Genomic DNA, 26,869 nt, shown 5'->3' with positions numbered 1-26,869 from the left:
TGCAAGGCAAAAATAAATTACTGCATGTCATCTAAATTAATTTTATCAAAACCTATAGGAATGAAAATAGAGGAAAAGATTATTGACATGAAACATGCATTTTGGTTTTGGGTTCTGCTTCTCCTGTGTCTTCTACCTATTTTCTAGTTTCCATCAAAAATGCCTGAAATTGTATATTACATATCATCTTCTGTCTGTTCTATTCACTGTCTCTCATTGTAGTACCAGACTAACCTGATAGATGCCAATAGGACTGTCAACACATGAAGGCAACAGAGAAATGAGAAGGAGGCATCAGCATGGATCCCTTGAGGATTGCAAAACCCCAGAACACATTTAGGGAACCAAATCCATAACGAAATGGAAAATCACACACCACAAGAACCTGAGAGAGAACTGAATGTACTTACTATGCATTTTGTTTCAACAATAAGTAGTTACAATAGCTACCCTGACATACAATGATAAGTTATTTTTAGCTGTGGCAAGTCCTTGCAGCATTTTAGTTATGAGAATTATGAGAACTAAAATTGCTCCATTGATAGATTGGCATCTTAATCCATCGCCCACGTTCTCTGAGATGCTTCACCATTCCCATTCTGTCTACAGAATATTCATTCCTTCAGAATAAAGCTCAACAGCAGGCTGGTTGTGTTGAGGAGAAGGATTGTTTTTCTATTAGCTGTGGTCTAATTGTTAATAACAGTCAATGCAAATAATTTTATTTTAAAATTATTTGAAAAGCCTTCATTGTGAATTTTTATTTATTTAAAAGATTTCTCTTTAGTTGCTTTGAAATCAGAATTAGTAGATTCTGACTTGCTAAAAATACTTAAAAATAGAATACATTAAAATTTTCTTCAGTCCCAAATAGGAAGGTGTGGCCACATCCAAAATCAATATTTATAATATACACAACCTGGAGGGCCCAATAACCAGGCTGGATTGAGCTGAAGTCCATTCCCCACAATTTAGACCTAGTCTCCAGATGGTGGGTCAATATATTAACAATCTTACCTGTGTAGTCCAAGTTTAAGATGTGCAGATAGTATCATCTGTGTGGTGATGATACCAAAACCCAGTTTCACTTGCTACGAGCAAGGTTGTTTCCTTCCACCAAGTCATATTTTCTGATCGCACACAAAAACCACAGAATAGGATGTCTTTTAAATATTTGGGTTACCTTCTGATTCAAATATGTTTTTAATGTTATTTTTATATTTTTTTTATCTGAGAAAAAGAAACCCAAATATTATGTTCAATTTGAAAAACTGGGTGGAACAACCCGCTATGATTTTATATTTTCACAAACCTCCTTCAATTCTTAGAAGTATTTAATGTTATCCAGAGCTTTCTGAGGGAAAAAGAAAGTGGTATTGGATCCATTTGTCCCCTCCTGGAAGATATTTGCTTTATTAATATATTAAAAAGAAAAAAATGTCAGTTTAAGAGCAAACAGAGCTAAAGGCTAAGAAAATGGTCTTTTCCAAAAGTCACATACAAGCCAAGCTTCTTTAATAGTTTTTAAAACTTGAACATTGGACATGTGTAAATCTCTACTTCAAAACGATCTTCAGGAAAAGATTAAACTTTCTAGCATACAAGTCAAGACACTCTGGTCCTCAAGATTCTGCAATCATGAAAATTTTACTCATGTTCAAGCAAATCCTAATGTTTTCATGTTTACTAATGTTCTTGCTGAGCAAAACCAGCATGTTTTGCAACATCTCCAGTTTTACCCATCATGGATTCTCATTAACCTCTAAAGAAATTAATAGATTACTAGAAAAGTCCAAAGTTTATTTTCATCTGGGGAAGGTAGTGAAATGCAAGATTGCACTATTTATTAATAAAGCCTGAAAAATAATTATTTTTACCCATAGAAATAATATTGAACCATAATATAACTTTCTGATACAGGCTATAATTCCTAAAAGGAACTCCTTCTTTATTTCCTCTTTTACCACTTCACATGTTGTGGGAGATACAAAGTTCTGATTCTTGCTCTTCTGGTGGCCTCAACCATTGTTATTTGGTGCTGTTGTAGTGTGGACACACTTTGTCTCTCCATTTCTTCTCTGTCTGCCTGGTGTTCTTTGACATTTTCCTCTTTTTTGTATATGCCTTGTACGGTATGGAATCCCATGGCATTCTCTCCAGGTGAGCAAACCACTTTATTTGCTGGTTTTGTATGTAGTTTAAAATTGTTTCTATGCCAATTCTTTCTCTTATGATCTCATTTCTGATTTTATCACTTCTTTCCTCAGACATCTCATTTCTGTGGTGATTTACTTTCATTTATGTTTTATTGTAAGTGTCTGTTTTTGGCACTGGTAACAGGGTGGGGATGAATGTGCTTTGTATGAGATGATTGTGCTGATCGGTACTGCCTTATCTTGTGGGAGTGGAGCTTCTATAAGGAACAAGACCAGATATTGTGATGTGGGAATTTTGTTACCTTTTTAAACTTTTATTTAGGGGGCAACAAACTTTCAGTTGCAGAATAAATATTTATGTATGCTTCCACAGCTCAAGCTTCCTTTATTTATATTATATTATATTATCTAAGGGTCTTACTTGCCTATCAATTACTAAAATTTTAGAAAACTGTTATATGGCCTGAAACATAATATACACATTATTTAACTCTGCATGATTCTTTCTCGAAAGGCAAGGTAGTGCCCTATTGATATCTACATTAGCGTAAGAGCCGAATGTCTCAAGCCACACTCAAAAAGTAGGGCAAGGAGAAAAATTAATGGCAATTGCATTCTCATTTCTATTTAACCAAATTAAATATACTAATGCACAATTATATGCATTTCATCATCCCTTATCTGTCATATAACAAAATACAATTTACAAATTACATATTACAATATGTACATATTACAGGTAGTCCTCAACTTACATTTAATGACCGTTCAAAGTTACAACAGCACTAAAAAAGTGACATGACTGTTTTTCCACAACCATTGGACCATGGTCATGTGATCAAAATTCAGAAGCTTGGCAACTGACTTGTATTTATGATGATTGCAGTGTCCCAGGGTCATGTGATTACCTTTTGCAACCTTCTTACAAGCAAAGTCAATAGAGAAGACCGATTCCCTTAACAACCATGTTTTTAATTTAACAACAGCAGTGATTCACTTAGCAACTGTGGCAAGAAAGGTCATAAAGTGGGGCAAAATCCAGCTAACAAATGTTTAGCTTAGCAACAGAAATTTCGGGTTCAGTTGTGGTCGTAAGTTGAAGACTGCCTGTACAATATTGCAACTTTTGGAGCTCTCAGGAAGTTGCATCAGACCTTTAAAAACTACTTGCTAACCTGGACTTATTGTCCAAATCTGCTAAGCTTGCATTTCATTTGCAGATGAAACATGAATTTTCAGACCTAAATTAAGTGGAGAAACTCCATGAATAAATCATTTCCACTGCAGAAAATATCCTTATATCACAAAGAAATCTCTGCAGCTGCCAACAGGAGGTTGGACCAACATATCCTCTGTTGCTCTCAACCTGATTTGATTCTAATCCTGAGACCGAGGAACAACTGAAGTCTGAAAAAGGAAAATGAGTATATCTAGCACTGAAAACTGAAACCGTGACAGTTGCCTTAAATAATTTCTGACCAAGAGCCAAATATGAAAAAAAAAAGCTTAGCCTACCAAGGGAGAGTATTCCATTTCCTCTCACACTTGAATCAGCCTGGGAGGAAATTTCCAGGAGCAGCTAGCCGTTTATTTAGCTAGTGTTTCCTTCTGAATGAATGCAAAAGATTTGATCCTCCAGATGCGGAGCAAATTCTTTGTAATAGTCCAATAGCCTCTCTTCTGATCAGGATTTTCCCAAAAGGGACCAGGTAAACAGGTAGCTTCCTGCAAATGTAGTAAATTGCAATTGTACATTTGGGTGGATGAGCAATAAATTAGAACCTCCTTAATTTATAATCTAATTAGTCATAGTCATAGATACATATATTTGTTGTGATTCAGGGTCAGCCTGTGGGTTCGGCAGTTGGGTCGGACGATTCAGAGGAGGAGGAGGGGGGTGTTGGAGAGCTTGCTGAGGGTGTTGGAGAGCTTGCTGATGAGAGCCCTCAGCCAGGCCCCTCCCATCTGGTTACAACGCAGACCCAGCTGTGTGAGCCTGACAGCGTGGATGAAGAGGACCCACAGCTGGCCCTGTTCAAGGACGCCCAACGCAGGAGGCAGTCAATCAGGAGTAAACAGAGGAAGGCAATGGGGCACCTTGGAAGGAGGCAGAGAGAAGCCACGCCCTGAACTGTTTAAAAGGGGAATGCGTGGGAGGGCTGGTTTGCTGAAGGCAACCGTTTGAATAGCTCCTGTTTCATGGTTCGTGTCTTGTTTTGCTCTGTTTTATGTTAATAAATTTGGCAGGCTTAGTTCCAGCCTCTTGCCGTTTGTAAAGGGGTTGTCCCTGCCTTTTCTGCAGGGCCGGTAGTAGGCTGGTACAGAACAATATTTTCTAAATCAGACTACTACTTTTGCTCACAAAAAGTTTCACATCAGCTATATTAAGTTTAAAAGCAAATGTATTGCAGGTTAATTCTCTACCAATTCTGATATGATGAAATCAAATTTCATTTATTAAGCTCTATGTTTATCTCTATTTCCAAACTGCTTATTGATGGTAAATGTATTTTATGGATGATATACACCATACATCTTGATCTGTCACTATTCTCAAACTAATCTAATATTTCCCATTTCACTTTAACATTGTGGATGTTGCCTTTTAACTTGCAACTTGGTTGTTCTCATGTTTGTTTAGTTGTGAATTGCCTAGAATTTCTAGAATTTTGCAATATGCAAAACTGGAATAAAAATAAGTCTCCAGTTTAAAATTAAGTTACCTTGGATTGCCTATTATAATTTGTTTGATCAGTAGAAGAGACTCAATGCAGATGTATTTTTCCATGGTTGTGTTTGCAGAACATTAAATTAATTGTGTTTTCTCAATTGCCCCAATGGTACCCCAGCTTAGACAATATATTCAGTCGTAACTAAGTACAATTCCATGATTCCTGACTTTATACAACATTCTAGGCTAAATGTTTATAGTTCAGCATCCTGTGCCAATAAAGCAGCCACTATGGAACTGTAGTCAAATAATCCACTGTATTCTTCCACAAATGTCATAAATCTCTATCCATATGGGTAGATAGGCTATATCTCTTCCCAGGAATCAAACTGCAACATCACACCAAATGAGAACTTTAAACAATGTAGCAATCTAGCCCATGTTTATTTAACAGATGAACTGCAGTATAGTTAATGTGATTGTTTGCTCAGAGCATGTGTTTAAAATAGGGGTTGGTAAAACTCTTCTGACTGCACCTCTCAGGTGTAATTGCTAAAAACTTCCCACTATGAAAAGTGCAACTTCACCTAGATCTACTGCAGTGTAAATCTTCAAAGTACTTCATCCTGGTTGGCCCACTCTTTTATCTTAGTGCTCTGCCCACTGCAGTCATTATTCCCTTCCTCAAATATTAAGCTGGTCGTCAAAATTTCTCATTCCTACTTTACAATGTAAACCACCAAGTATTAAAAACATATTAGCAATTAGTATAGTATTAGCTGTATTAGCTTGTAATAGCTAAACAAATGCATTAAGGTAAAGGGGCAGGATTTCATTGTATATCTTCCATTGTATTTATTGGACAAACTGATATTCCACCCTTCCAGTAAATTCCCTGTGCATCTATGCATGGTTAGATTATACAATTAGATCACCCTGTCAAATTTTCATCCTGGTGAGTAACTGCTGGTTGTTATAACAGAGTCTATCTTAACAACAATAAAGCAGACAAATCCAAACACAACAGCCAGCAGTAGTTTACTGTGGAATTTGTTAACACTCGGTGACCAAATCGTTGCACACCCTGAGTGGGAAGCACCTACGTGCTTCTACTAAGCAATAGTTCAAAGACTAAACAATCATTATGTGTATCTCTTTAACAATAAGAAACAGAGGAAAAGCAACTCCTCCTACAGGATGTTGGCTCTCAAAGGAAGAAGGAGGCTTGGAACTCATATAACCTGACTTCTGCAGAGCAACTGAGCTTTCTGTTTTCACTTCTCTCAGCTTTAGAATTGGGCCCTTGTTGCTGGGAGCTACTAAGAATTTTAGGATGGCCCAGCAGTTTGTAGTTAGTCATATTGCATCTGATAAAGTGGTTGTATTTGGAAAGAGCAGCTGTCCTTTCTGTCAAAGTGCGCTAGATCTTCTGAAACAAATTAATATCAAGCCTGGGCGTTTGGAATATGTTGATCTCACAAACCAAAAGAATATGGATGCCATTCAAGACTATCTTATGGAGTTAACAGGTGCCCGAACGGTGAGTTTCCTTTAAAAACAGAGTGGAAGAGAGACATATCTAAGAGTGAGATGATGTGTTTTGCCTTCTGAGTATATCAGGAAAAGATCTGTGTTTTCATGTGGCTGTTTTCCAATAATATAACCCACATAATATGCTCTTTTAACAGTTGAACTGTTGGTACAATATTGCTTTTCCAACAAACTGAAATGCGGGTGAGGAAATAGCTGACTACAGGTAATTATCTGCAACAAAGTCACCAGCTATTGAATTTGTTTCTGGATCACATTATGTAGGTGGATACAATGGGTTTGGGGCTGCATTCCCACAAATAAATGGGGTTTATTTGGAGCTAGTTTAGTGTTATGAATCAACCCGGTTTCTGTTGTTTGTAAACCATGGTTTGGGTTTAGTGAGATAGGAACCTAATCCTGAAATAAAATTTGTGATTGCCAAGAGAAGCAATACTGAGCTCTTACAGCTATTGGACAGTAATATGGGTTGTTCATAATCTAACAAAAGGGTGAAGTGAGTTATGTGCTCTTTGCATCTAAATATAGCTTATTTCTTCATCTGGCTCCTGCTACGAATGTGTAGTGCTCAGGGCAGTGTTCCCTTCTGTCTTTGCAACATCCGTACCTGGTATCTTAGACTGGGAGGGTAAAATTTTAATTTCTGGATCTATCTTTGCAATGTCCTTTTGAAGTTACGGGAATATAAATGACTAGACAACCCATGATCCATAGGATCATTCTTTCAGAGATAAACCAAATGACCACAGAGGGGGGGGGGAGAAACAGTGGGAAAGGGATGAATTTCTGACTTCCTGCTGGCTTCCCAATTAAGGTTGCTTGAGGGAAGCTGGCAGAGAATGTCAGAAATCATTCCTCTCCTCCTCCTTTGTTAACCTGTGGGATTTCCTGCTTCTTTCCTGGGGAGAAACAAAACGACTGAGGACTATAAGGACAACTGCATCCCTACTCCCCATCCCTGCAGGGAGAAAGAGGCTCACCCATTGACTGATAGCATCCCCCAGTCAGCCTTACCTTGCCAGCAGCATCCAAATCACTGCATTGTCCTTCCCTCACTGTCCACTACTATTAAGAGATTTCAAATTTTGGTCTCAATTCCAAAGAAGTTAATCACTCTTGCCTGTTGGTTTATACCAATTCCACAGCAGGCAGAGGGGGGTGGGGTGGGCAGAAAAGAGGATATACACCTCTCATCTTCCCTTACACTGTGTAGTGTATGGGGCTTTTGGAAAAGTAGTCGGGAGAAGCAGTGGTGCTGAAGCAGCAACAACTTTCCCAAATTTCAGACCTATGGTAGTGGGTTTTGGATGCATTCTTTAAGTCAGCCCATTTGTGGTATGCTGATTTGAAAATTCTTGCACTATGATACACGGACAGTTACAAACAGTGAGAATTTTAGTAGTGTATAAACTAATATATTGCTTTTTTAACTTTTGCATACATACATACATACATACATACATACATACCCAACTTTCTTAGTGGTTATTCTAGGAGTTGTCTACTGTATGCTACACTAATGAAGGTTGAGATACATTCGCATATCACTGAGTAAGTGCAAGTATCATTTGGGGAGGGAAAATTGTGTTGCTTTTTCCTAGTCATGCTGCACATTATTTAGAGCAGTTGAGAAATCTTTTACAAAATATTGTAAGCACATTGATTTGTGCTTTAAATTGTAAGCCGCCCTGAGTCTTCGGAGAAGGGCGGGATATAAATGGGATTAAAATAAAATAAATAAATAAATAAATAAATAAATAAATAAATAAAAATAGGGTTTTGTTTCTTTCTGGAAAATATAGTGTGATCACTCCATAATCCTGGAATTCTACAACTTAACCGTGGGCAGTATGCAGCAAAACAGAGAATTTGAAATACTCTCACACAGCAGACATACTTTAAAGGAAAATATCATATATGTGTTCCGAACTAGCTACATTGCACATAAGTTCTGTACTATATAAGGATGAGGTTCCATATAAATTTATTTCATATTGCAGCAGAGAAAACAGAAAGCCGGATTCCTACTTCCTGTTTACAGCTATGGAACTAAAATGTTTTTTTTATGTGCAAAGCAAGGGCCAAATGAGTTTCTCGGCCTTCAGAACACATGATAAATAGGCCAGGGAAATTTCGGCCCCTCCTGAGAATAGCTCCAAGCAACAAATGTGAAACCAACTTGATATCTTTTTTACTCTTTTGCTTAATGGTTGAAGCATCTCTTCCCTTTGCTTGTCCCAAGAAGGAGGTACTGTAGAGTGAAAGAAGCTAGTTTTACTTAATAAATTACTCCATGTAAAAGGCATAGAAGCAGTGTGAGTGAAAATAGATCCACTGGGCACCTCCTGAAAGCCTTATAGAAATGGAAGCATCTTTGGCAATTTATGGTAATTCTGAACTTTATTCTGTTTTGCATTTACTGCGGGGAACCCATATATTTCTAAGAACACAAGTTTATTTAAAATCAACCATTTGTATTACAAAATAGAATGTCATGAATGTAAAAAACTGATGCTGGTTAAATGGAGCAGAGTCCCAAAATCAATGCCTTCCAAAAGCATGGCTCATTTCCTTCCTGCTCTGTTGTTTGGCTTTTGTAAACTGATTTCACAATGTTTTGACATCTTGGGTAATTATTCTAGTTGGGCAACAAAGATGTTTCACAGTGGGCAGGTATATCTTCCTTAGCACAGAATTTGAGAGTCCATTTGGTGTAATGGTTAAGGTGGTAGCCTAGAAACCAGGAGATTATGAGTTCTAGTCCTGACTTCACAGGAAATCCAACTGGATGACTTTGGTCATGTCAAAGTCTCTCTCAACCCAGCCCAACTCACAGAGGAAAATTGGAGGAGAAAGGAGTTTTGAGTATGTTTGCTACCTTGAGTTACTTTCAAAATAATAAAGGCAGGATGAAAATCTATAAATAAAATTTGAATGATGAATCTTGGGTCTTATGACAGACTGACTGTTGTAGTAGTGGATCGACTTGTCTGCCTCTTATCTCCATTGCAAAATATTTATTTTGGAGTTTTTCAACCCAACTTAAAATATATTAGTAAAACAAAATAGACTCTTTCACTTGAACTCCTTCTAAATATGGTGAACTGCAGCCCCTATAATCTCAACAATGTCATATTGACTGGGAATTGTAGGAATTGTCTCGCATTTTTAGAGAATTACTAAACTGAAAAATATGAAGTTGATGCAGACACAGCTATATGTAATTCTAAGAGTTCTGAGCAAGCAGAGTTAATCTGCTTTGGGTTCTCCATACCTCATTTCCTTCCATTATTACACTGAATGCTTTCTGGCTATATCAGAGACAGGAAACCAGCTACTTGGCTGTCTGGTCCATCTGACCCACAAAGTCTTGTTAACTTTTTTGTCACCTCCAGCCAGAACTATAGCGGCAGGTTTTCCAGCTTGAATGCTTGGAGTGCAGCTCTGTCCAAAGGGAACATAGGAAAGTAAAAAAAATGGCCTGAATGTTCTTCACAACTATATGAAGAGTAAAATAATTGGCCATGGAATGGATTATGATCTGGGACATTCAGGCCCCAAGTGATGAGCAATTTACTTATTATTATGGTGGTCGATTTTTGTTTGTTGTCTTTATGTTCTTAATGTTCTTACTGTTTATTTATTTTTTTAGATTTTATAAGCTGCCCAGAGGCTATTGGAGTGAACAGTGCTAAATAAATAGCAATAAAAAGTCTAGGCTTTATTTTATTGGCATGCCTTTTACTCATGGCTAATGACATAGTTCCTGTTCTTTTTTTCATACCTTATCATTTGTTATTCTAACACCAATATTCAAAGAAGCTGAAGAACAGCTTTTATCCGTGGGCTGTTAGGCTTTTGAACGGGATATAATTTTATATACTTTATGTATGATTGACTTGCGAGGCCGGTGTGTTGTGCAATTAGTTCACATGGTGTAGTAAGATGGAGGGTTTGTGTCACTGTAAGCTGGGGGGTGGGGGCACAAAGGGAGGCTCAGCCAATCTCAATGTATACATGGTTGTACTTTGACAATAAAGGTTCATTCATTCATTCATTCCTGTTTCAGAAGTCTAAAGAGATTTTGTCTTCTGATTAATAAGTTATGCTTGCTTTTTAGGTTCCTCGAATTTTTATTGGAAAATCATGTATTGGTGGTTTTACAGATCTAGATGCTCTAAACAATAGTGGAGAACTTTCCACCATGTTAAAGAAGATTGGGGCATTGTGAAGGTAAGCAACTAGGTGTATTTCCAATTAATATGGTGGGATAGAGGAAATCAAGATTCCCTTCAAGAAAATTAACATCTGAGAGAGGCTTTTTACTTATAAGAACTTGCAAAGTTCCCATGTACAAATAAGCAGCATGGTAGTGGCTGCTCTTGCAGATAGCTTAATCCACAGAACTACACTCAAGCAGTTGCTTAAAGGCCAAGTTGCCTTGATTAGCACATGTACTTTTTTTTTACTACCCTGCTTTTGCCCTTTCTTGGACTTCCTCAATTGGCTTCAATGCAATACCTTTCAGATATGTTAGCCTGATACTTCCATTACTCCCAGCCAATAAGATTTATGGGGACATTAAGATGACAGTAGGCTAACTCTGGCAAGTTGAAACAAAGAGGCACATAGCTGCCAATATCTTGAGTTGGATGTTGACACTAACTTTGAGTATTCTACAGAAACATGTAGTTCCTAGCTTCCTGTAGAGCAGGGCTATGTAACTTTTTCAACAAAGAGGACAGCCACTGTTTCTCCTTACATCTTACAGAAGCCATGTTTGATGTCATGACATCACTGAACTGGCAAAGGTTGACCTTTTCAGTTTCTTCGATCTCTCTTTCTCTCTCTTCATTTGGGAGAGATTTGGATGTTAAGCTGGCAACACAGGAGCTCTAAGTCTTGCAGAGACTGAGGCATCTATTTGTCTCTTAAATCACTACAGCAATTAGAAGTGTTTGCTTAATTCATAGTGAGGTTCACTATTTTAAGCTGGGCAGTGAAAGTCCCAAGCCTTTAAAATATTAAATATGGTTGAAATATTTGCAATTTTCTAGTATTAGCAAAGATAAATTATGTCCCTGAGATGAAAGTTGGTGGACCTTTGCTCCAGTTTTGAGTTATACTTTCACCCAACATTTATAATTTCCAGTTATAAAAAGTTATAAAAAGCAGGCAAAGATCAAGCACATCCACAAGGACGGTTAAAACAGGAAGAACAATCATCCTGCCGGACTGTTCCTTAAACAAGAACTTCTGAATCAGGATTAAGAAATTATTGTTTATGTTTCAGTGCAGAATGTGAGAAGTGCCTAATTTTGCATTTTCTAATAAATATTAAAATTGGGTAATCTCCATTTTCCACATTCACAAGTATTTTGTCAATTAAATTTAGGCATTTTTGTTGTTACTCTTCTCATTATTTGGTTAAAAATCTGTAGTATAAACCAAACTTGCTGGCAAAATTAGGAACATTGCAAACAAAAATACATATATTTGGTGAAACATGCACCAGGTACATATAAAATTATCAAATTCAGTTCACAAAACATAACAGATGTTACCTTAGAAATTAAGGAAAAATTTAATCTATGAGTTACCCATTATATCTCAGCAGTTTAACATAAGTATATTAAGCATTTGCATTTTCTCCCTTTCCCACTCCATTCTTTTTCCTTTTTGTATTGTGACTTTTCTGACTGCAAACTAGAAAGCAATTATTACTTTGCCAAAACAGTTTATGGGTTAATGAAGACAATCTTTTACTAAATAGCAGACTAAAAAAATACTTTGACAACAACTAAGATGTATCAGTGTTTCTTAAAGCAAAGCTTTCTTTTAACATTCAGCTCATTTTTTTAAACTTGCTCGTTTTCTTTTTGTGGAAACTCTTTAACTTGTTTTCTTTAACTTTCAGAGCAACAATAACTACAGGATGGAATTACCCTGAAGCTGCACCTTACAGCATTTGGGATTAGATTAGTTGCCTCTTCCCTCTTGTCTTCACCCACTGTATATTTCTGAAAGGCGGCAATACCAAAAAAAAAGTGTTGGTTACTCTCTGGCTTCTAAGACACAGCTTTACCCTCCTTTTATACCCTGTTAGTATGACAGTTTCTCTGCTAATAAAGTACTCATGACCACAATGGATCACAAAAAGAATATTTGTCTCTTTTATTTTATTGAGCAATTGGTTTACTTCTACTCTCTCTAGGTGAGTTCATCATTCTGTTTATCATTTCAACTTATGTAGCTGTCCAGTCATGTGACTTTTTGTGCTTTCTCTCTTTTTGTAATTACGCCTGTCATTTACAGCTCTCTTTGAATCCCTACAATTTTTTCCCCTCTCTCCACTTTTTATCCCTTATTTAAGAGGCATCTTGACCTTACTCCAAGCTCTGAGAGCTCCTCCTGTAAATCAGATCCCATATAATTCTTCAATGTTATGATCCAGATTATCTCTCTCTAATTTAGCCAACGTGCATGGCACATAAAGGACAATGATTTTGTGACCACTTATGTTAGCTGGCCACCTTGTAAGAAGTCAACAATGAGCAAAAACACACAATGAGCATAGAGCACTGGGGAACTATCCTGGAGCACTGGGGAACTACCAGAGGACTGGAAAGGAGCTGATGTAGTTCCCATCTTCAATAAAAGCGGGGGGGGGGGAATGGATCCAGGAAATTACAGACCTATCAGCCTGTCCTCAATACCTGGAAAGATTCTGGAAAAGATAAACAATAAATCAGCGAACATCTAGAGGCAAACAAACTCATTACCAAAAGCCAATATGGGTTTGTCAAAAACAGATCATGCCAGACAAATCTTATCGCATTCTTTGACCAAGTGACAAAATTAGTGGACCCGAGGAATGCTGTGAATATAATTTATTTTGACTTCAGTAAGGCATTTGATAAAGTAGACCACAACCTATTACTTGATAAGATAGAAAAATGTGGTTAGACAGCATCACCACCAGATGGATTCCTAGCTGGCTGACCAGGTTTACTCACGTGTAGTCCTCAATGGAACTGCATCTACATGGAGGGAAGTGAGTAGTGGGGTGCCCCAGGGCTCTGTTGTGGGCCTGGTGCTCTTCAACATCTTCATCAATGATTTGGATGAGGGGATGGATGGGGAACTCATCAAATTTGCAGACAACACTAACCTGGCAGGAATAGCCAACACTCCAGAAGACAGGCTTAAGATACAGAAGGATCTTGGCAGACTTGAACATAGGGCACTATCTAACAGAATGAAAGTCAATGGTGAAAAAGGTAAGGTTCTACATTTAGGCAAGAAAAACCAAATACACAGGTATAGTTTAGGAGGTACCTTGTTCAATAGTAGTAACTGTGAGAGGGATCTTGGAATCATAGTGGACAATCACTTAAATATGAGCCAGCAGTATGCTGCAGCTGCCAAAAAAGCCAACACAGTGCTAGGCTGCATTAATAGATAGAATTGAGATCACGTGTAGATTTTATGCACCCAGTAATTAATCTCATCGTATGGTTGAGCTGAACATCAACAAGTCTTGTATGTGAGCTGTTTATCCATAGAGGTGCGCAGTATAATTATAGGAAAAATACAACAGACGGGGGATTCCCTTATGATCTTATCCTGTAGAATTTAATAAAGTCCAGGAAGCCAGAAAAAGGGCAGATCTTGGAACAATTATTGCACATTGACTAGCATGCAGCTCTTGACTAAATAAGCATGAGAACAAACTATTCCAATCATGAGAATTTCTGATTTTTGTCCCCTTTAAAAGAATTTTTGAAGCAAATTATTTCTGGTCAGGTTGAGAAGGATGAGCAGATATATATATTTTTGTCCAGCACTAGTAAATGTCATATACATGACATATAAATCCTATGGCATAACTTTGTTTCCTAAGGCTGTGGTACATCTATATTTTAACAGAGGTGACTTCAATTCTGAAAACTTAATTTTGAAAAAAAAAATAGGTGTGTTCAAATTTATTACCAGATTTATATCTTGCACCCATCCAGAGAGTCTAAGTAGGTCATGGGTTATAAAATTATAATCCAAGAACAATTAAATGCAATGATAAGCCAGTTACTATTTAAACTGAGCTTTGAACTGTAGTGCTGGAATAAATTACTGTGTATACCGGGGAAAGCCAGAGTAACTAACAGATCATATAAAACCTGACACATCACTGGAAGCTAAAATCATAAAGCTACATCTGATTTACTCTGGCCATGTTATGCATGCAAATTCATTGGAGAAGGCAATGAGGCTAGGGATGGTTAGTGGACAAAGAAGAAGGAGCAAGCAAGCAAACATCAAATCTGATGCAAAGTTGAAAATTCAACAATTGAAAGAAGCTGTGCTTGACAAGGTAGCATGGAAAGCACTTGCCTAGAAAATCACCAAGAGCCAGACACGACTAAATGGTTAAAAACAACTTAAACTGATACCGTAATGAAAATCTTTAAAATCGTTCCTTACACAAGAATTACTCTGCTTCCCCTGAACACCTCCCCCAACACACACACCTTGCTTTCTTATATTTACAATCTAAAGGCGCTACAATATTGACTTCTGTGTTTAAAAGTTTAAAAAGTTCAGGTTTTGCTGCAAGATGTCAAAATTAGACATTTGTTGTGATAGAAATAGTTCTTCGTGTTTCTTTAGCAGTAGAACTGTCTAGTCTTCCTTTTAAAATAGGTAGGCATCTTATTATAGCTTCTCCAGTTCGGAGCACTCCAGAGATGTTGAATTTCAGTTCCCACAGTTCTTTAATATCCTGGCTGGCTTTTTCTTTCATCCATACATATAAGAAATCTTATTTTTAATAGAGGTTTCTACTTTTGTTAACCATAGGAACAGTTCATTAGGAAAGCAACTTTCTTGAATGATGGAAGAATTTGAATCCAGTGCTGCTTCCTGTTGTGGAGACTTAATTTAAATAATTAAATAATTTCAGCATTGAAGATTTAATATGATTTTCAATTGCAAAATTAACCATTAATGCTTTTTTAAAAAAGTATGTTCAACTATATATATACACAATACATTTGTTTAAAGGGTTGCTTTTAAAAGGTATTACATTTCTGTGTTGCAGAAAATGTAAAATTATATAAACACACCAAGCTGTAAAGAAGAGGAAGATCATCCTTCTCAAATTTCATTTCTACTTATGTAACAGCTTCTCATATGTAACAGCTTCTCCCTTACATATTTAGAACCCAGATTCAATAACTACAGTGAAGTATACACTCAAATATGCAATATGATTGTGCATATAGAGATTGTGTCAATTTCTGTTCTCCTAGGGCAGGGGTAGGCAACCTTGGCTCTTTTATGACTCGTGGACTTCAACTCCCAGAATTCCTGAGCCAGCTGGCTCAGGAATTCTAGGAGTTGAAGTCCACGAGTCATAAAACAGCCAAGGCTGCCTACCTCTGTCCTAGGGGTTCATCAAACACACAATCTGATCCTGCTTTTGCATACAATTGTGTAGGGTTTCTAATCTATTGAGTTATGTGCTCTGCTATCAAAAAAAAAATCCGGCATATTTTGAAGATTGTTTCCTATATTTCTACATAGTGTGATCATAAAGTGACACAGACTGCTTGGATTTGTGAGTACAATAATAATAAGCATTAATGTCAAATGAGTCTGTTGAAAGGTTTTTTATTATTTGACAAACTTATTTTCTTGTCACAGTTCAGGCATTTATGAAGTTTAATTTTTCAAAAAAATGTTAGTTTGAAAGGATGAGGCCATTATTTTAAGTGTTGCCAAGTGGTATAATAGAAGGTTCCTTTTTGAAGCTGGTGTCATTAGATACATGTATTAATATAATATGATTGGTGTACAAAATAATGGATTTTAAAACAACATAAAACTATGCATGTTTTAAAGCTGCTTCTCAGCTATGTTCTGTCCTTACAAGTAAATGCCTAATTTAAACATAAACTGCTAGAGCAGAGGTCTCCAACCTTTTGGGCACCAGGGACTGGGTCCGTGGAGAAAGGTTTTTCCACGGACCAGAGAGTGCGTGGTTTTGTGTGCTGTCTGCATCCCATGGATGGAGCTTTGCTTGTTTGTGTGGATCGGTTGCTGGCATGCTGTGGCCTAGTACCGGTCCATGGAGGACCCCTGTGCTAGAGCATAGTTATTTACTGCTCATGGGAATATACCAATTTATAATATAAAAGGTTACTATTGTTACCTTATTGTTTCAGTCAACAAACATAATTTTTAAACACCATTTGAAAAGGGTACAAGTGTGGAAGAAGGGATAGCAGGATAAAATCCAATTTGCTGTACAGAAGGTGTGTAATTATGAGAATTACCCTTCAGTACAGATCCTCTTATACATCTGTCTTAATACTCTATTTCAGTCTTGGTCCATGGACCCCTTGGGGGCCACAATGTTGCCACAGGGTGCCTGCGAAGGCTTGAAGTAATGTTATGATTTAAATCTTGAGTTAAGTCTTGGGGATCTGTGGCCATATTCCATACATTTTATTTCACATTTAAGTTGATTTTCTGTGAAACATGTTAGAGTTAAGACAACAACTTTTTTTCTTGGACAAAACAAATTTGAGTAAGGACCCCTGCTGTGGAGCTTTTTTACTTTTGTGAGCTTGCCAGCAGAGAAGAGAAGAGGGAGATGAGTACATCACAGAGGGCAAACTGCTACCTTTACACCAAAGATTCCCTGGCCTTGTAGTGCTTAGTGAATCCTGGTAGTAAGTCACTGGAACAGATAAAGAGAAAACTGATTTAGGGAATTGGTTCCTATGTATTTTCACTGTACTTGACATTATTTAGCCTAAGACAAAGTAAATTTTATGAGATTCTGATTTTTCCAAAATAAAAGTTGGCTCAAAATTGATATTTATTTGGCTCAGTAACTTTGCTATTGAGAACTGTATTTGGGCATTTTGATATTTATGTCCCTGTTCACCGCCCTGAGTCCTTCGGGAGAAGGGCGGTATACAAATCAAATAAAATAAATAAATAAATAAATAAAATGATCAGAAGAACTGAACACCTTCCCTATAAGAAAAGTTTAGAATGTCCGAGCATTCCTATTTTGGATAAAAGACACAGAAACTTGGGGTAAGGATAAGATTGAGGTACATAAAATATCACTGAGGCACAGTAACATAGACATTTTCTTTCTCTTACACGATGTTAAGACCAACCAAGACTGGGAATAAACAAAATAAAGTATTTCTTCAGTCAACATGTAATGAATCTATGTATTTATTTTTGCAAGGATGATGGATGTATTGTGTTCAAAGAGGGAAAGGTAAATTCACCTGGGTCAAATCGTAACTATTCTGGATTGGAAGCAGGATATTTTCAAATGCCCCCGATAGGAGAAGCAAAAATAAGACAGGAGAATGTCACCATCTCTTATTTACAAGCATAACAGGGGAACCTAGCTGGCCACTATGAGAAACAAAATCCTGTACTAAGGTTGGCCTTGATTAGGGACATCACTAGAGTTTTCTGAACAGAAAGGCAAACATCTCCATTCAGACCCTCATCTCGCTATTATCTAAATCTTTTGCTGGATGTTAGGTGTTGGTGGGGTGCTTTGGGGTGTCTATGGATTTATTGGGGAGCATAGGAAAATAGGAGTTGTGAATTGCATCTGAAACTTTTAACGTTAAATACAAAATGATGTACTGCAAGGGTCTCCAGCCTTGGCAACTTTAAGACTTGTGGACTTCAACTCCCAGCATTCCCCAGCCAGCCATTTTGGGAATTGAAGTCTACAATTCTTAAAGTTGCCAAGGTTGGAGCCCCTGCTATAGTGTAAACATTGAAAAGAATGCCAAAATACATTCCTTTAATTCCTTTAAGCAAAATGATGTAGCATTAACCCTTGCTTTGCCAAAGTTGCTTGCTTTTTCACTCTTTTTTTTCACTAAATAGCGATTAATTTCTAATAGAGATGTCATACATAAAATTTACTAACTATAATAGACTGATCTGCAATTTGGTAAACTAGTTCTCCTTTTGTAAAGTAAAATAATTATTGCATAGTTCTTTTCAGGTTTTCAAAGTATATGTCTCAGATGTATTAGTTGAGTAACAACAGTCACTTCAATAGGGGTCCACTCATTTATATTGGTCATTAGCGATTCCGGTACTAAGTAGTTCACCCAAATATGGCACAGGTTGAGATACTTATTTGGAATCTATTGAAAAAAACCCCACAACCCAATCTATTACCGGTATCCTTGGTCACAATGTCTTTGTTCTCCCTCCCTCCCTCCCTCTCTCACACACAAATATTAAGACTGCTTTTTCTGGCATACAACAGTGGTCCCTCCTGTGAAAGAAGCCATCCTTGTATGCCAGAAAACCACTGAATTCTTCAACTTAGCTGCTATAATTAACTATTGCCAAATCTTTGGGTGGTTTTTTTGCCCCTGACAAGAGAGGGCAGGGAGGGAGGGAAGGAGAGGGGGGAGAGATTGTAACAAAGGATCTATTTACCTTTCCAATACAGGTGTAGTCATTGAGTTACAACTGTAATGAAGCCTGTCATTACCATTGACCCACCTGATTTTATGAGCTTTTTTGTGGCATGCTTTAAACAAACACCATGGTCATTAAGCAAGTGCCATGGTAGTTAAACGAGCCAAAGGTTTTCTATGGGCCAGTTTTAAATAAAATTGCAATTGCTGGTTTTGGGAAAACCATCACATGATTGCACGACACTGCAATAAATACAAGCTGAAGTGTGGTCATAAGACCCTTGGAGAGAGTGGAGGTCAGAACTTTGAATCCAGGTCAGATGTACCCCCAGGGCTGTCCTTCAGAACTCTGAATGGCTGCCACGCAACCAGTCACAAGTCAAGAACTACTTCTACACCTTACAGGTTAGTGAGCCTTTTCATCTCTTATTTGTTTGACTGAATGAAAATTTGTCTTTATGATTAAGTTTTGAGGTCTTTTAATATCACTGGACTGAATAGTTCACCAAATCCCTAAATCATTTTAACTGGGAGCAATATCAGGATTGGCTGAAAAGAATTTTATTTTTTAAGAAAAACATAGCTCTCTTTCTTCTTTAGCCCAAGGTAAGCTACTTCTGAAATCTTACTGAAGAATACTGCAGGGACTTGTCCAGGCAGTGATCAGGAATCAACACTGGCTTCAAAGCATTGAAAAAGGGAAATATAAGGCTACACAGTGCTTCAGAAAGATTACTGTGTCTGTTTCCAGCCAGGTGCCACATTCACTTTTCTGCACATTATGACATACCTCTTCCTAGTCAAAATCTGCAGTTTTGCATTGCCAATCAAATACTTGTGATAAATTTTTCTACTTTAAATGCTAAGATCAAATCAAATACAGACAGCTTAAAACGTGTTTGGACTGCAGTTTTTAATGGATCGTGACATGAAATAAGCACTTAATAAAAATATCATATTACAAGGAATTAAATAGTATAATTAAATATTGTGAATTTAAGAACCTGTTAACCTGTAAAATTATTACATACCCAACACATGCCAAAATAAAGGGGCTTTTTTGCAGCAAAGCCACAATCATTCATGTGATAAATTTCAACAAACAGTTTAACTGCAATGTTACGGTTGCATCTCTATAAACTTCCATGCTGGCTTGATACTGACATTTATTCATTAAAAAACAGTAACAGTGTGTAAATAGAAATACTTTTCTTATAAAAATAGATTTTAAAGTAATGCATTCAATATGTGATGTCTATATAGTACTACTTATCAGTTCTTGGGTATTAATAAATATAATGCTATCAGAAATGTAGAAGCCGCTGCAGATTATCTTTCACAATAGACATAACTGTCCATTATCAAGTTTAAGAAATATAGTATACAACTTAATCCTATGAATCTGAAGGACTATGAATAGCTGTCATAATCTGAGAAGAGATTATAGTGCAGTGCATGTGCATCCCGAACAAACTATGAATGTTGTCATTTTTATGAGCTATTTTGCAAAACATGGCATCCAAGGATTTGCAGGTTACTAGTTATGCATATCTGCAGGTGAATTCAAAGATGTTCAGCAATACAGTATTCCTATGTATGTAAGAATTCATGAACATAAGGTTTTCCATATGTAGCTTCCCATTCTGTCCCTATACACTAGGTTTCTAACAGCATTCTCACTTTTCTAAGTTGCAGAAAAATATATTTCTGCTTCATACTGTCATCTATAATTACCTTTGTCTACTTTGCTGTGTTGAAATGTTAATATTTTGAGGATGAAATGTAAGTCATAATTATTTGTATACACTTGTCAACTTTCAGATAAAAGGAACATTTACACTAAATCATAATCTTATAACATTTGAGTCATTTGAAAAATTATGCCTAGATAAAATCACTAATTAAATACCAAATCAGTTTGTGATTTATTGTGGTTTTAGTAGACAATACTGTGCCCAGTTACTTAACAAATAGGCAATTTATATGGGAATTATCATTTTTATTGTACTGATTTATAAAAAAATATACTGCATTACCATTTTTAAATTAAAGCAAAGGAACGGGTTATAAATTGATTTTAATGTATCTATTTCCATGGAACATACACTTGTACAAAAATGCCGAAAATGTTTTTAAGTTTCCTTAATAAAATTCCACTAGTAGAAATAAATTAGTTTGTAGTATTCTACTTGGCATTTTTTAAAAAATACAAAACATTATATAAAACATTATTTATAAGAGCCATTGTAACATATGTGGGTAAAATAGTGCATTGTCTCTGAAAGCGTGTGCTATGTGTCAGATAGTTCCTGATTCAAATGTTGCTTCAATTAACATTGGAACGTGCTAATGCCACCTTTGTACATATGGAGGATACAATGTGGAGGTCTCTGCAGGTCCATGTGAGTTGTAAAACATTCACTTAACCACATGTAAAGATAGAAAATACTACAATCTTAGTAATAATGTGCACCTATGCAAAAATGGGAGGTACTTCCTGCTTTCTAGGAAGATATGAAATCCTCAGAAACTTGGCCAGACCTATCTGGAAAAATTGACAAGAATGCCTTAATGGATAAAATATGTCTGGGAAAAGTGGGCATGCACCACAAACCCCAGTTGAATTCTTCAGTGAAATGAGAAGGGAATTATAGAAATCACTGGATTTGCATGTTTATGCCCCAAGAGCATAAAAAGTTTTGGATCCATGTGATCAGAATAAGTAAATTTAGTATTTCCATCTTTTTCTCTTGGCCTCTCATATACTAAATGTAGGAAACAAACTATAGCATAGCTTTCAGGGATGAATTAAATAAATACAAACACACAGAGGCCACTGCTTGAATTTACACACACCTTTTTAGGAATAATATTGTTTTCAAAATTATGAAATGATTGTTAAATTATTATCTACTTGGTGGGAAGAATTTAAAATTGTTATTGTCAGAATATCATAAATGGGTTATTTTTGCATGAGAAAAAACCTTAAGAAAAGACTTCTATATATGCAATTATACAGAAAAGAAACCAAAATATTTTTCATACATAATTTTGTTTTACAGTATCTAGAAAAACCACACTACACTTTCACTATACTACATTCCTCAGTGAGGGGGAAAGTTAAATAATTTTCTGAGATTTCTTTCCAGAAATTTTATGCAGATTGGGAGGAGATACATTTTTTATTCCAAAATAGAATGTTCTTTTTACAAGCTCTGTGTTTTTACAAAATATAAAATTTCTAAAACTCATAAATAACTTACTAAAATATTCAAAAGAAATAGCTTTAAAAAGTGACTAATGGATGCAGAATCTCTCCTTCATGCTCCTGGAATCCTAGATACATGATAGGCTAACCAATATTTCAAATTAGTACATATTTTTCTAAAAAATCTGAAAGTATACAGTCAGACCTAACAATAAAACTGAAATTCATCTTAGTAAATGCATATGTTACAATGCGTTTCCCATGCTTTTAAACAGTACAGTAGTTATTCATTAGCAAGTGCAACATTTAAGCTAAATATCAAATTCCATTTTTAAGATTTCTGAAGCGCAATCATTCATAAATAAGATCATTTTTTACATTATTAGACAATGACATTTCCGAGAATGAATATAGTTCCTGTATTCCGCAAGCTGTCTCAGGTACATACTAGAAGGCCATCTGTGCATCTCTATGAAATTGCGTTCTTCCACTGTAGAAAAAAAAGGAAATGACTGTATATCTTTTTAGTACTAGAAGGCTGCTTATCCAGCCTAATAATTCTTTAGGTCTAGGATTTTTTTTCTTTATAAGCCAGAAATCTGTATTGTTTATCTTATCAAAGTATGTCTGATCCTTCCTCAGTCTGACAAGATAACATCATTTAACTGAAAAGACCTGGAGTGCACCCACTGAGCCTGATGGTTATTGGGACGGGTAAAAGCAATCTGAGACAGGTGATGCTGCAAATAATCAAGGGCTTTTATAGGTAATGACTAACACCTTGAACTACACCCAGAAGCTGATTGGTAACCAGCTCATGTACCACCTATGACGCATGGGCATGAGAGGCAGGCGGCATACATATTTAATAAATTATTACTATTATTACTATTAGTGTCCAATAGTGCTCATGCCACTTTCTTTTGAACCAGCTGTAGCTTCCAGATGGTCTCCAAGGGGAGCTCCATGAAAAATGTGTTGCAATAGTCCAATCATGAGGTGTCTAGGGCATGAGTGACCATTGTTTTAGGCCTGGGTTTCTTTAATCCCTCCAAGTCATTCTCCCACTTCACAAGCTTTTTGGAGTCTCCCCTGCAACCTTTCCAAGCCTCCTTTCTTAAGGATTAGGACTTAATTAAATGTAGAAAGACAGTTTCCACTTGATTTGAAACTGATGGCAAGACAGAATCCTGCCCTCTTGTTAAAAGAATATCTATCTATACATCTATTTGATATGGAAAACAACATAATTTGTCTCTCTAAATAGCATCAAATTATTTAGAAAACAAGTTGTCAGTTACCTGAAAGATCTTCAAATTCAGGTTTCTGACTGAAGATTAAGTAATTAGAAGCAATAAAATGAAGCAGCCAATTTGAAAGGCAATCTGAGTTATGAAACTAGAAAAAAGATTTATAAACAAAGGAGTATTGGTACTATAGCAAGGAGTTTGGGTTAAATACAGTAACTAGAATAAATCTTTAATTTATAGAAAGATGGTGGTGGTCTAACGGTTAAGATACTGGGCTGTCGACCGGAATATCTACTTGGTTTGAGACCCAAATACCATGTGATGGGATGATCTCCTATTCTTGCCCTGCTGTCTCAATTCAGATGAAGTATTAGCAGTTCACACTGTACGTGTGACAGAAGAAACAAGACAGTAATTTGCATGGGAAATAATGTAGCATTATGAAAAGAACTTCAAATTAATATTAGTATTGACATCTTTCCACAAATCACTTTGTTAATAATGAAAAAGGAATATATTTTCAACTATCCTTTCCCCTTGGAATCAAGTTTATACAGGTAATCCTCAACTTACGATCACAATTCAGCCCAGCATTTCTTTTACTAAGTGAAACAGTTGTTAAGTGAATTTTGCCCCATTTTATTACCTTTCTTGTCACACTTGTGAATCACCACAGTTGTTAAGTTAGTAACACGGTTGTTAAGTTGCTAACTAGAGAAAAGATGCAGACAAACAATATATCAACAGGGAGCTCTTACCTTTGCTTTCTGAAGCAAGCTGACAACACTCAGACTTGTAGATGTTAATTCTCTACTAGGCATGCTCTGAAGCTGTGTAATTATATAAAGTTCACAGATGTGCTGGAGCCTTGAAACTTGGTACATCTCAGCACATATTAAAAGTGACATGGCTTGCAGAATGCTGGCTGATTAAAATATCAAACCCAGATTAAAATTGGTGTAATAATTATATATCAGTTTAAATATTGTATTAGTTTCTAATCCCTTTAATACTGATTCAGAATTAGTTTTTTACACTTGAGATTTGATATTTGTGAAATAGATCTTCATCCCTTCAAAATGGCTACCCCAAGGATGAACACAATGCATGTTTAAATATGTTGCTTTCACTTATTCACACCCAAAAACATACATCAGTCACTTGCAAATTAATAAACACAAAAGTGTCTTTCTTGAAGTAAAAACAGGTTGTATAAAAATTATTTTATTCAACATACACGCCTTTTAGCTGTCTGAATTAACTAAATTTAAATCATTTCTTTTATTTCAATTAATAATGATTCAGACCCCTTCATGGATTACAGTCTTGTTGTGGCGAAGGGGCTTGCATAATTCAATGAAGCTATGAGCTATGCCATGCAGGGCCACCCAAGACGGACAGGTCATAGCAGAGAGTTCTAACAAAACGTGATCCACTGGAGAAGGAAATGGCAACCCACTCTAGTATCTTTGCCATGAAAATCCCATGGACAGTACCAAAAGGCAAAAAGATATGACACTGGAAGATGAGCCCCTCAGGTCGGAAGGTGTCCAATATGCTACTGGGGAAGAGCAAAGGCTAGTACTAGTAGCGCCAGAAAGAATGAAGCGACTGGGCCAAAGCCAAAAGGACGCTCAGCTGTGGATGTGTCTGGTGGTGAAAGGAAAGTCCGATGCTGTAAAGATTTTTTCTCCATAGGAACCTGGAATGTAAGATCCATGAATAAAGGAAAGCTGGACATGGTCAAACAAAAGATGACAAAACTAAACATCAACATCTTAGGAATCAGCGAACTAAAATGGACAGGAATGAGTGAATTTAATTCAGATGACCATCAGGTATACTACTGCGGGCAAGAATCCCTCAGAAGAAACGGAGTAGCCTTCATAGTCAATAAAAGAATAGGAAAAGCAATACTGGGATACAATCCTCAAAATGACAGAATGATCTCAGTTCGAATCCAAGGCAAACCATTCAATATCACAGTAGTCCAAGTCTATGCCCCAACCACGAGTGCTGAAGAGGATGAAATTGACCGGTTCTATGAAGCCCTATAGCACCTTATAGAACTAACACCAAAAAGTGATGTCCTTATCATCATGGGGGATTGGAATGCTAAAGTAGGAAGCCAAAGGATAACCGGAATAACAGGCGAGATTGGCCTTGGAGTACAAAATGAAGCAGGGCACAGGCTGATAGAATTTTGTCAAGAGAATGCGATGGTCATAGCAAACACTCTTTTCCAACAACCCAACAAACGGCTCTACACATGGACTTCACCAGACGGTCAACACAGAAATCAGACTGACTATATGCTCTGCAGCCAAAGATGGAGAAGCTCTATACAGTCAGTAAAAACAAGACCAGGAGCTGACTGTGGCTCAGACCATAAGCTTCTCGTTGCAAAATTTAGGCTTAAACTGAAGAAAGTAGGGAAAAGCACTAGGCCACTCAGGTATGAACTAAATCATATCCCTGATGAATATACAGTAGAGGTAACAAATAGATTTAAGGAATTAGATCTGATAGACAGAGTGCCTGAAGAACTATGGACAGAGGTTCGCAATGTTGTACAAGAGGTAGCAACCAAAACCATCCCAAAGAAAAAGAAATGCAAGAAAGCAAAATGGCTGTCTGATGAAGCTTTGCAAATAGCTGAAGAAAGGAGGGAAGGAAAGGCAAGAGAAAAAAAAGAAAGATACACTCAATTGAATGCAGAATTCCAGAGAATAGCTAGAAGGGATAAGGATGCCTTCTTAAATGAACAGTGGAAAGAAATAAAACAATAGAATAGGGAGGACCAGAGAACTCTTCAGGAAAACTGGAGAGATGAAGGGAACATTTCATGCAAAAATGGGCATGATAAAGGACTAAAATGAAAGGGACCTAACAGAGGCAGAAGAGATTAAGAAGTGGTGGCAAAATTACACAGAAGAACTATACAAGAACGAGCTTAACGTCCCTGATAACCACGATGAGGTGATCACTGACCTCGAGCCAGACATCCTAGAATGTAAAGTGAAGTGGGCTTTAGGAAAGCTGAGCAACAACAAAGCCAGTGGAGGTGACAGTATTCCAGATGAGCTATTTAAAATCTTAAAAGACGATGCAGTAAAAGTGCTACACTCAATTTGCCAGGAAATTTGGAAAACTCAACAGTGGCCACAAGATTGGAAATGATCAGTTTACATTCCAATTCCAAAGAAAGGCAGTGCCAGAGAATGTTCAAACTATCGCACCATTGTACTCATTTAATGTGCTAGTAAAGTTATGCTTAAAATCCTACAAGCTAGACTCCAGCAGTATGTGGATCAAGAACTACCAGAAGTACAGGGAGGATTTCGAAGAGGCAGAGGAACTAGAGATCAAATTGCCAACATACGCTGGATCGTGGAGAAAGCTAGGGAGTTCCAGAAAAACATCTACTTCTGCTTCATTGACTATGGTAAAGCATTTGATTGTGTGGATCACAACAAACTGTGGCAAGTTCTTAAAGAGATGGGTGTACCAGACCATCTTATTTGTCTCTTGAGAAACCTATATGTGGGTCAAGA

At 36.8% G+C, this 26,869-nt stretch overlaps 2 protein-coding genes across 5 annotated transcripts in view; one reads left to right on the top strand and one right to left on the bottom strand.

Moving 5' to 3' along the window:
- The first annotated feature begins 6,062 nt into the window (after window positions 1-6,062).
- GLRX (glutaredoxin) lies at window positions 6,063-12,530 on the top strand. Its single transcript, XM_081317028.1, has 3 exons — window positions 6,063-6,367; window positions 10,499-10,611; window positions 12,296-12,530. The coding sequence occupies exons 1-2, from the start codon at window positions 6,161-6,163 to the stop codon at window positions 10,607-10,609; spliced, it is 318 nt and encodes a 105-aa protein (XP_081173154.1). The 5' UTR covers window positions 6,063-6,160; the 3' UTR covers window positions 10,610-10,611; window positions 12,296-12,530.
- Window positions 12,531-19,751: 7,221 nt separating this feature from the next.
- The window catches only part of RHOBTB3 (Rho related BTB domain containing 3), a 64,309-nt gene continuing 57,191 nt past the window's right edge, over window positions 19,752-26,869 (bottom strand). For all 4 annotated transcript variants that reach the window (XM_081320253.1, XM_081320254.1, XM_081320256.1 and 1 more), the window contains 3 exons: window positions 24,074-24,240; window positions 23,367-23,463; window positions 19,752-22,555 (listed from right to left, as the gene is read on the bottom strand). In XM_081320253.1, coding sequence (XP_081176379.1) covers window positions 22,440-22,555; window positions 23,367-23,463; window positions 24,074-24,240 — 380 coding nt within the window. In that variant the 3' untranslated portion in view covers window positions 19,752-22,439. The remainder of the gene's footprint in view (window positions 22,556-23,366; window positions 23,464-24,073; window positions 24,241-26,869) is intronic.

Source organism: Vipera berus (assembly GCF_964194415.1).
Source record: "Vipera berus genome assembly, chromosome: 2".
In the NCBI taxonomy this organism is placed as follows: Eukaryota; Metazoa; Chordata; class Lepidosauria; order Squamata; family Viperidae; genus Vipera; species Vipera berus.
This window is presented reverse-complemented; position numbering and strand designations above follow the sequence as displayed.

What these genes read in the sequence shown, in the direction of transcription:
- GLRX (XM_081317028.1), top strand. Translation starts at nt 6,161, where the DNA reads ATGGCCCAGCAGTTTGTAGTTAGTCATATTGCATCTGATAAAGTGGTT. An exon ending in AGTTAACAGGTGCCCGAACG is followed by an intron (nt 6,368 to 10,498) that starts GTGAGTTTCCTT and finishes CTTGCTTTTTAG; the next exon opens with GTTCCTCGAATTTTTATTGG.